Here is a 12696-nt window from a genome sequence, read left to right as displayed (position 1 = left end):
GTTTAAAGATAACAAATTTGATGACCTAGATAAATGGATAAGCTCTAGGCTTTATAATATCAACAGACTTTATCTCTGTAGTAAAGATGTGTTGCTGTGAAAAAGGAAATTACAATAAAACGTATTTCTGAGTCACAAAATCAACTCACAACATTTATCACAACACCAACTCACAACTCAAACTCACATCAACTTAAAACATTGACTCAAAAAACTCGAGCTTAGCACAACTCAAACTCACAATATCAATTCACAACATTGACTCACAGTGACTCAAACTCAGAGCAAATCAAACTCAAAACAGCATCAACTCAATGTAACTCCAACCCCCTACGACTTAAAATTACAGCAACATCAGCTAATCAACACTACTCAAAACATCAACTCACAATAACTCAAACTCATAAAAGCATCAACTCAGCACAAAACCTACCATAACTCGTAGCTCAAACCTACAGCAATATCACACAACATCTCTAGCTCACAATATCACAACTCATAACACTTCCAATCACAACATCTCAAACTTAATACAATTCCAATCACAACATCTTAAACTTAAAACAATTCCAACAGACAACAACAGCGCAAGGACCATGCAAGCACAACAGCGCAAAACGGAACAACGCCAACATCAAACACAACAACTCCACAAACTAACAACGCACAACAACTCCAACTCACAACTAACAACCACAACAACTGCCAACTAATCAAACAAACTCCAACTCACAACAATCAAACTCACAACAACTCCAACTCACAACGAATCAAAACGCACAACAACTCCAACTGCACACACAATCAAACTCAAACAACTCAACTCAACAACAATCAAACCACAACAACTCAACCACAACAACAAACTACAACAAAACTCACAACAATCAAACTCACAACAACTCCAACTCACACTATCAAACTCACACAACTCCAACACAACAATCAAATCACAACAACTCCAACCCACAACAATCAAACTCACAACAACCCAACCCACAACAACAAACTCACAACAAACCAACACAACGAATCAAACCACAACTAACAAACTCACAACAACCAAACCACAACTAATCAAACTCACAACAACCCAACGTCACAACTAACAAACCACAACAATCAACCAAAATACAAACTCACCAACTCAACCACAACTAATCAAACTCACAAACTCCAACCACAACTAATCAAACTCACAACAACTCCAACTCACAACTAATCAAACTCACAACAACTCAAACTCACAACTAATCAAACTCACAACAACTCCAACTCACAACTAATCAAACTCACAACAACTCCAACTCACAACAACTCCAACTCACAACTAATCAAACTCACAACAACTCCAACTCACAACAACTCCAACTCACAACTAATCAAACTCACAACAACTCCAACTCACAACTAATCAAACTCACAACAACTCAAACTCACAACTAATCAAACTCACAACAACTCCAACTCACAACAAACTCACAAACTCAACCACAACAACTCAAACTCACAAAACAAACAAACCAACTCACACAACCCAACCACAACAACTCCAACTCACAACAACTCCAACTCACAACAACTCCAACTCACAACTAATCAAACTCACAACAACTCAAACACACACAATTCAAAGTTTAAAGTTTTAAATTCTTAATCAGAAAGTCAATAAATTTTTCATGATTGGTATTTTTCAGGAAAGATAATTTCCACTATTTATCCAACAGTAAGCCCATGTCTGGTAATAAGCCAATCCATGTCTTTTAAAGTTCACTAAAAATGTTATTAAACCTCGTGTAATAAGCCTTACCTTGTCAAAGCCTGTAGTTTGTGATGGTTACCTAGGATTTTTTCAGTACCAATTGGGAACAAGGAAAATAGAATCCCTGGTGAAATATTACCATTACACAACAAGAGTTTAACCTCACCTTAACATACATATATGGTTTAGCTCTAAAGGCATTGCTTACATACCCTCAATGACAGCTCTATGGAGGATGTTAGTTGGTCCCTGTGTGCGTGCTTTAGGGGGCGGGGCTGACCCCTGGCAGTGTTTCGTCAAGGTCGTCACAAGCCCAGTTTTGTTTGGGCTGTGGTAATACTCAATTAGTTTCACAAGTCCTAAAAATAAACAAGAAATAATCAGATATACAAAGTTCATTAGAAAAATAGAGATTTAAAGTACAAAATAAATTACAGTGGACCCATTGCCCAATCAGGATTTTTGTCTAAACCAGTCAAATAATTTAGTCTTGAAAAATTCCTTCTTTATCTATATTAAATTAAATCTGTGTTAACCAGACTCTGTCTACTCTATAATCAGGCCATATTTCAAGGTCTAATTCCTCCTATAAACTTGTAAATCTACTCTGCGTAAACCGGTGTCAGCTTCGTTCTGGTGTAATTACATACAAACAGACTCTGAAACTCTCTACAAAACGGTCAAATTATACGGTCCCAATAGAGTCAAGTCAAAACAGAGTCCACTTTATAAGAGCATTCAAAACTGACATATTAGTACTACAATATGTGATACTTAAACAAAAGCATTGTTTTATTTGTCCATTGTCATCTTACTAATGAACTATTTCATAAGTATGTGTATTATATAATTATATGCTTAATTATTTTATTTTAATTGTGATGTTGTATATAATGTAGATTCTATATGACTTGACCATATGTAAGATGAGGCGTTGACTCAATATGTTATCAACTTTAAATAAAGCTTAATTCTAAATTCAAAGTAATAATAATATTGCCTAAACAGAAAATCAAAATGCTTTCTCTCATTCGAAGAAATCAAAAATAAAGGAAAAATAGAACCATGCTGATGAAATAACACAAAAATTCTTGATATTTCTGACACCAGCCTACTATCAGAAATGCTTCAAATACAGAGGTTTTTGCTTTACCTGGAAACGTTGGTCCCTCATCAAGTCGATAGTATCCGTCATGGACTTCTTTTAGTTGGAATTGGTAGACGCGTGCATCATGGGTAACACTGAGTACGAAATCATCCTTAGAACTGGTGCTGTCTCGAACTAGGAACAGTCCATCAATGCTTCCTTGGTTGATCAAACCTGGCAAGAAAGACAGGTGATAGTTATAGACAGGTGGTCGTTATAGACAGGTGTTAGTTATATACAGGTAGTCGGTAAAGACAGGTGGCTGTTATAGACAGGTAATATATATATTGAACGGTGATAGTTATAGACAGGTGGCTATTATAGACAGGTGGTAGTTATAGACAGGTGGTAGTTATAGACATGTGATAGTTATAGACAGGTGGTAGTTATAGACAGGTGATATTTATAGACAGGTGATAGTTATAGACAGGTAGAAGTTATAGACAGGTGGTAGTTATAGACAGGTGGTAGCTATAGACAGGTGGTAGTTATAGAGAGGTGATAGTTATAGACAGGAGGTAGTTATAGACAGGTGGTAGTTATAGAACGGTGGATGTTATAGACAGGTGACAGTTATAGACAGGTGATAGTTATAGACAGGTGATAGTTATAGACAGGTAGAAGTTATAGACAGGTGATAGTTATAGACAGGAGGTAGTTATAGACAGGTGGTAGTTATAGACAGGTGATAGTTATAGACAGGAGGTAGTTATTGACAGGTAATAGTGATAGACAGGTGGTAGTTATAGACAGGTGGTAGTTATAGACAGGTGGTAGTTATAGACAGGTGGTAGTTATAGATAGGTGGTAGTTATAGACAGGTAGAAGTTATAGACAGGTGATAGTTATAGACAGGAGGTAGTTATATACAGGTGGTAGTTATAGACAGGTGGTAGTTATAGATAGGTGGTAGTTATAGACAGGTGGTAGTTATAGACAGGTGGTAGTTATAGAGAGGTGGTAGTTATAGACAGGTGGTAGTTATAGAACGGAGGATGTTATAGACAGGTGACAGTTATAGACAGGTGATAGTTATAGACAGGTGATAGTTATAGACAGGTAGAAGTTATAGACAGGTGATAGTTATAGACAGGAGGTAGTTATATACAGGTGGTAGTTATAGAGAGGTGGTAGTTATAGACAGGTGGTAGTTACAGACAGGTGGTAGTTATAGACAGGTGGTAGTTATAGACAGGTGGTTGTTATAGACAGGTGGTAGTTATAGACAGGTGACTGTTATAGATAGGAGGTTGTTATAGACAGGTGGTAGTTATAGACAGGTGATAGTTATAGACAGGTGGTAGTAATAGACAGGTGGTAGTTATAGACAGGTGGTAGTTATAGACAGGTGGTAGTTATAGACAGGTGGTAGTTATAGACAGGTGATAGTTATAGACATGCGTTAGTTATAGACAGGTGGTAGTTATAGACAGGTGGTAGTTATAGACAGGTGATAGTTATAGACAGGTGGTAGTTAAAGACAGGTTATAGTTATAGACAGGTGGTTGTTATAGACAGGTGGCTGTTATAGACAGGTGGTAGTTATAGACAGGTGGTAGTTATAGACAGGTGGTAGTTATAGACAGGTGGTAGTTATAGACAGGTGGTTGTTATAGACAGGTGGTTGTTATAGATAGGTGGTAGTTATAGACAGGTGGTAGTTATAGACAGGTGGCAGTTATAGACAGGTGGTAGTTATAGATAGGTGGTAGTTATAGACAGGTAGAAGTTATAGACAGGTGATAGTTATAGACAGGAGGTAGTTATATACAGGTGGTAGTTATAGACAGGTGGTAGTTATAGACAGGTGGTAGTTATAGACAGGTGGTAGTTATAGACAGGTAGAAGTTATAGACAGGTGATAGTTATAGACAGGAGGTAGTTATATACAGGTGGTAGTTATAGAGAGGTGGTAGTTATAGACAGGTGGTAGTTACAGACAGGTGGTAGTTATAGACAGGTGGTAGTTATAGACAGGTGGTAGTTATAGACAGGTGGTTGTTATAGACAGGTGGTAGTTATAGACAGGTGGCTGTTATAGATAGGAGGTTGTTATAGACAGGTGGTAGTTATAGACAGGTGATAGTTATAGACAGGTGGTAGTAATAGACAGGTGGTAGATATAGACAGGTGGTAGTTATAGACAGGTGGTAGTTATAGACAGGTGATAGTTATAGACAGGTGATAGTTATAGACAGGTGATAGTTATAGACATGCGTTAGTTATAGACAGGTGGTAGTTATAGACAGGTGGTTGTTATAGACAGGTGATAGTTAGATACAGGTGGTAGTTATAGACAGGTGATAGTTATAGACAGGAGGTAGTTATAGACAGGTGATAGTTACAGACAGGAGGTTGTTATAGATAGGTGGTAGTTATAGACAGGTGGTAGTTACAGACAGGATGTTGTTATAGACAGGTGGTAGTTACAGACAGGTGGTAGTTACAGACAAGATGTTGTTATAGACAGGTGACTGTTTTAGACAGGTGACGGTTATAGACAGGTGCTAGTTATAGACAGGTGGTAGTTATAGACAGGTGGTAGTTATAGTTAGGTGGCTGTTATAGACAGGTGGTAGTTATATACAGGTGATAGTTATAGACAGGTGGCTGTTATAGACAGGTGGTAGTTACAGACAGATGGTAGTTATAGACAGGTGGTAGTTATAGACAGGTGGTAGTTATAGACAGGTGGTAGTTATAGACAGGTGGTTGTTATAGAGAGGTGATAGTTATAGACAGGTGATAGTTATAGACAGGTGATAGTTATAGACAGGTGATAATTACAGACAGGTAATAGCTATAGACAGGTGATAGTTATAGACAGGTGGTAGTTATAGACAGGTAGTAGTTATAGACAGGAGGTAGTTAAAGACAGGTGATAGTTATAGACATGCGTTAGTTATAGACAGGTGGTAGTTATAGACAGGTGGTAGTTATAGACAGGTGGTAGTTATAGACAGGTGATAGTTATAGACAGGTGGTTGTTATAGACAGGTGGTAGTTATAGACAGGAGGTTGTTATAGACAGGTGGTAGTTATAGACAGGTGGTAGTTATAGACAGGTGGTAGTTATAGACAGGTGGCTGTTATAGACAGGTGGCTGTTATAGACAGGTATGTCCGTTAGGTCCTCATATTTTGATAAAATGTTAATAAACATCATTTGGTAATTGACTTTAGATCATTTAACAAAATTTAACCTGAATCAATAAACATGAAAACATTACAAAGAATGTCATTATGGACTGGCGGAGAGTTTGACCTTACCGAGTCTACAAAATCTGTCAAGATAGTATATCGTATCTATCGTATAACATATATTGAACACAACCTTTAGATTTCCTAAAGTGCTTCAAACCTCTTAAACATTTCCAGTAAAAAAAAAAAATACAGCATATAGTAACTTGAAAGAAGTGGAATTTTTTAGTAATGAAAGAATTTGAATAAATTTATTCAAATTGTTTAGACATAGAAACCACCTAAGGACATAAAGAACTACCAGAAAAGTAATTTAAAAGTGATCCATTACATTAGTCAGTTAAAAACTATTAAATTATTAAAAACTGAAAACATCCTAGCTATGAGTATGGATGTATTTGAAAAATGTTTTAACTGTTGGTGGTAAAGTTTCTTTGATAGTTTTTCCTGTAATAAGTCCAGCAGTTTGGAAGTTTATGGGGATGAACTATTTTTGAAAACTGTAATAGATATCTGTGGACTTATTACTAAACATGCATTTATAAGGATGAAATATCATTCATTTGCATTCAATAATTTTACAAAACAACAATATAAGAGTGGACACACTGCAGTTAACATCAATATACTTCTATTATATTTATTCATTATAGAAGTATTTATCTACCATTCATTAACCTTTAATTACCTTTTCTTTATTCACCATTTATTGACCATTTATTTATCATTTATTTATCTTTTTTTTGTCATTTATTTACCATTTATTTATCAATCATTTATTTACCATTTATCAACCATTTCTTAACCATTTATTTACCATTCATTTACCATTTATTTACCATTTACTTACCATTTATTTACGATTTTACTAACCATTTATTTATAATTTATTTATAATTTATTTCCCATTTACTTATCATTCACTTTCCATTTATTTACCATTCATTTACCATTTATTTACCATTTACTTACCATTTATTTACCATTTTACTAACCATTTATTTATAATTTATTTATAATTTATTTCCCCTTTACTTATCATTCACTTTCCATTTATTTATCATTTATTTACCATTTATTTACCATTTACTTACCATTTACTGACCATTTATCAACCATTTATTTACAATTTCTTTGTCATTTCTTGACCATTTATTTACCATTGATTTACCATTTTACTAACCATGTATTTACAATTTATCTACCATTTACTTACCATTTACTTACCATTTACTTTCCATTGATTTATCATTTACTTACTATTTACTTACCATTTACTGACCATTTACTTTCCATTTCTTTACCATTTACCTGCCATTTCTTTACAATTTTTTTTCACTTTTTCTTAACCATTTACTTGCTCTTAATTTACCATTTATTTATCATTTATTTACCTATCTACCAATTTATTCACCATTTACTTTCCATTTATTTACCATTTAATTACCATTTATTTACCATTTACTTTCCATTTACTTACCATTTATTTACCATTTACTTGCCATTTATTTACCCTGATTTACCATTTATTAACTTATATTTACCACTAATTTACATATATACATTTATTTATTTATTTATTTACCATTTACCTTCAATTCATTTATCATTTATTTACCATTTATTTACCATTTACTTTCCATTTACTTACCATTTATTTATCATTTATTTACCATTTACTTGCCATTTATTTACCCTGATTTACCACTTATTAACTTATATTTACCACTAATTTACATATATACATTTATTTATTTTTTATTTATCCACTATTACCAATAATAAAAACTGAACAGTAAATGAGTTTCACTTCAGCTTGTCTTTAAAAGTTTTACACAAACATATAAATTAAGGTTGGTTGTAAAAATAAAAAGCTTGGCAATTCACAGATTACAGGAAGTATATATGTATATCTATACCTACATCCTTCACATGTGTACAGATATAATAAGACATTGGATTGTACCTCTGTGTCAGATCGTGACTTCCTCATACTATACATAGACTCTGGTAAAATGTACAGGACAAAAACACAGTCATATAATAAACACACATCACCTAGGCCACTCTTAAACATATCTTGGTTAGTTGTAACTAGACAACTGGAAATAAGGGTTGGTAGGTTGGGTCCTGTTTATCTTTCAAATTACCTCTTGAAATAACTTATATATACACATACATACATGTATATATATATACATGTATACTTGAAACTAACACAAAACATAGAAAATAGGAGATTGGGACATTATATGACATGGTTACCAGGAGATGGAGACACTACAGACCATGGTTACCAGGAGATGGAGACACTACAGACCATGGTTACCAGGAGGTGGAGACACCATATACCTTGGTTACCAGGAGATGGAGACACTATAGACCTTGGTTACCAGGAGATGAGGACACTATAGACCATGGTTACCAGGAGGTGGAGACACTATATTCCATGGTTACCAGGAGATGGAGACACTACAGAACTTGGTTACCAGGAGATGAGGACACTATATTCCACGGTTACCAGGAGATGGAGACACTACAGAACTTGGTTACCAGTAGATGGAGACACTATAGACCTTGGTTACCAAAAGATGGAGACACTATAGACCATGGAGATGCTATATACCATGGTTACCAGGAGATGGACACACTACAGACCATGGTTACCAGGAGGTGGAGACACTATATTCCATGGTTACCAGGAGATGGAGACACTATCGACCATGGTTACCAGGAGGTGGAGACACTATATTCCATGGTTACCAGGAGATGGAGACACTATAGATCATGGTTACCAGGAGATGAGGACACTATATTCCATGGTTACCAGGAGATGGAGTCACTATAGATCATGGTTACCAGGAGATGAGGACACTATAGACCTTGGTTACCAGGAGATAGAGACACTATAGACCATGGTGACACTATAGGCCTTGGTTACCAGTAGATGGAGACACTTTAGATCATGGTTACCAGGAGATGGAGACACTATAGACCATGGTTACCAGGAGATGGAGACACTATATTCCATGGTTACCAGGAGATGGAGTCACTATAGATCATGGTTACCAGGAGATGAGGACACTATAGACCTTGGTTACCAGGATATAGAGACACTATAGACCATGGTGACACTATAGGCCTTGGTTACCAGTAGATGGAGACACTATAGATCATGGTTACCAGGAGATGAGGACACTATAAACCTTGGTTACCAGGATATAGAGACACTATAGACCATGGTGACACTATAGGCCTTGGTTACCAGTAGATGGAGACAATATAGACCATGGTTACCAGGAGATGGAGACACTAAAGACCATGGTTACCAGGAGATGGAGAGACTATAGACCTTGGTTATCAATAGATGGAGACACTGTAGACCATGGTTACCAGGAGATGGAGACACTACAGAACTTGGTTACCAGTAGATGGAGACACTATATTACATGGTTACCAGGAGATGGAGACACTACATACCTTGGTTACCAGGAGATGGAGACACTATATTCCATGGTTACCAGGAGATGGAGACACTACATACCTTGGTTACCAGGAGATGGAGACACTATATTCCATGGTTACCAGGAGATGGAGACACTATAGACCATGGTTACCAGTAGATGGAGACACCACAGACCATGGTTACCAGGAGATCGAGACAATATAGACCATGGTTACCAGGAGATGGAGACCCCACGGATCATGGTTACCAGTAGATGGAGACACTATAGACCATGGTAACCAGGAGATAGAGACAGTATAGGCCTTGGTTACCAGGAGATGGAGACAGTATAGGCCTTGGTTACCAGGATATGGAGACACTATAGGCCTTGGTTACCAGCAGATGAAGACACTATATACCTTGGTTACCAGTAGATGGAGACACTATAGACCATGGTTACCAGGAGATGGAGACACTATATACCATGGTAACCAGGAGATGGAGACACTATAGACCATGGTTACCAGCAGATGGAGACACTATAGACCATAGTTACCAGGAGATGGAGACACTATAGACCATGGTTACCAGGAGATGGAGACACTATAGACCATGGTTACCAGGAGATAGAGACACTATAGACCATGGTTACCAGTAGATGGAGACCCTACAGACCATGGTTACCAGGAGATAGAGACACTATAGACCATGGTTACCAGGAGATGGAGACACTATAGACCATGGTTACCATGAGATAGAGACACTATAGACCTTGGTTACCAGGAGATAGAGACACTATAGACCATGATTACCAGGAGATGGAGACACTATAGACCATGGTTACCAGGAGATGGAGACACTATAGACCATGGTTACCAGGAGATGGAGACACTATAGATCATGGTTACCAGGAGATGGAGACACTATAGACCATGGTTACCAGTAGATGGAGACACTGTAGACCATGGCTACCAGGAGATGGAGACACTATAGACCATAGTTACCAGGAGATGGAGACACTATAGACCATGGTTACCAGGAGATGGAGACACTATAGACCATGGTTACCAGTAGATGGAGACCCTACAGACCGTGGTTACCAGGAGATGGAGACACTACAGAACTTGGTTACCAGGAGTTAGAGACACTATAGACCATGGTGACACTACAGATCATGGTTACCAGGAGATGGAGACACTATAGACCATGGTTACCAGGAGATAGAGACACTATAGACCATGGTGACACTACAGATCATGGTTACCAGGAGATGGACACACTATAGACCATAGTTACCAGGAGGTGGAGACACTATAGACCATGGTTACCAGCAGATGGAGACACTATAGACCATAGTTACCATGAGATGGAGACACTATAGACCATGGTTACCAGGAGATGGAGACACTATAGACCATGGTTACCAGGAGATGGAGATACTACAGACCATGGTTACCAGGAGATGGAGACACTATAGACCATGGTTACCAGGAGATAGAGACACTATAGACCTTGGTTACCAGGAGATAGTGACACTATAGACCATGATTACCAGGAGATGGAGACACTATAGATCATGGTTACCAGTAGATGGAGACAATATAGACCATGGTTACCAGTAGATGGAGACACTATAGGCCATGGTGACACTATAAACTGTTCGTACTGCATGAGGAAATCACTATAAGTTATGTTGACCAGCAGCAGGTCTAAACCACCATGACAATATTACTAGTGCATATATATAATCTTTATTTTGTGTCCCGAGAAAATTGTCCTCCTTATTGAATAACAAAAGGGACATTCACAGTCATACACCCTTAAAATCTCTTGAAAGGCAATAAAAATAATCTTACAAGCTAAGTGATAATCATCATATCCCAGTGGTACTCTCCATATCTCGTGTAAGTGACCGTTAATTGGATGACATCCTAATCATAAAAATATCGTGTTATATATAAGTTAATTGCTATGTCCTTATCTTATGACAAAAACCAGTGTACTTGGAGAAACACCCACGTGTTCAGACAGATGACATCACATTTACATTTATTTCCATTTAAGGTCAAATATGTTTACTTAGGCATTGAACTGCGTTCCGATAGCAGTTATGGGCTGATAATGCCAACTGGACGAAGGCAAATTTAATGAAGTGCCCTAGAGCTTCATGTTAAATTTGCTTTTGTCCACTTGGCTTGATTAACCCATAACTGCCAACTGAAAGCAGCTCAATGCTTATTTACCCAATCTAATTAAAATTTAGATGGTCATTCTCACTACCATATATGAACATCTAACGACATCGCATAAGGGGTCACGTCATGGTGACCTTTTAGATTAACCAATCAAATTACTACTAACAGAATCTTGGAAGTGAATTTTGTGTGTGCGAAATAGCATGACTAGAGTGCATAGCTTGCATTATCTGTTAATCTATTTCAAGTCTTTTCGTCCTACGAAGGATACAGCTATATACATGCAAAGAAAGCATTACAGAATCTAAGGGTTAGATATTAGTTAAGGAACCTTTCTTAAATTATGTAATACTTTCCTGTGGGAAATTTTAAGTTAAAGAAGTTCCTGAAGATAAGGAACATTGATGAAACTAAGGCCAGGGTCATTCTGAAGTGCAAGTCTCCTTGTAGTAGTTGGTGACTACCTCACGGAACAACATACAGGAGGCCTGTCACATGCCATCCAGAGCAATTACGGTAAAGTTTCTTGCCTGATGACACAACCATGACAGCACAGACCAACTTATTTCTCAGCTTCCCAAGAAACACAAACTAACACAGGTAAGATCAGCGTCAAACCGTGCACCTCGGATCTTCATCTGAGGTAAAATGGCCAGCGCTCTCTTGTCAGTTAATGTACTCAAAACATATCTTGATAAGGACGATATCGGACATGTTTAAAACTATTTCTAATACAGGTAATCGTAAAGGTAAAATATTTCATGTTAGAATCAGACTTAATGCAGTTTACTAATCAACACTTATTCCACAAAAACCTTATAATGACTCACCTCGCTGTAATAGTGGCTTTGATAGAAGATAACTTTCATTTTTATTAATGTGTGATATTATACTCACAACAGATAGCAGCACTTATCTGATTTGATTTCAAAATACAACATACAGGA

General features: G+C 37.0%; 1 protein-coding gene across 1 annotated transcript in view; it reads right to left on the bottom strand.

The window, feature by feature from the left end:
- LOC117342912 (tyrosine-protein kinase HTK16-like) overlaps positions 1-12696 on the bottom strand; it is a 44700-nt gene that overhangs the window by 26593 nt on the left and 5411 nt on the right. The window contains exons 2-3 of the mRNA XM_033905212.1: positions 2916-3083; positions 1975-2121 (exon numbers count right to left, since the gene is read on the bottom strand). Of these exons, the coding sequence (XP_033761103.1) occupies positions 1975-2121; positions 2916-3083 (315 nt within the window). The remainder of the gene's footprint in view (positions 1-1974; positions 2122-2915; positions 3084-12696) is intronic.

The sequence above is a fragment of the Pecten maximus genome, chromosome 14 (assembly GCF_902652985.1).
Source record: "Pecten maximus chromosome 14, xPecMax1.1, whole genome shotgun sequence".
NCBI classification, from domain to species: domain Eukaryota; kingdom Metazoa; phylum Mollusca; class Bivalvia; order Pectinida; family Pectinidae; genus Pecten; species Pecten maximus.
Note: the sequence above shows the minus strand (reverse complement) of the source record. Positions and strands in the feature narration are given on the sequence as shown.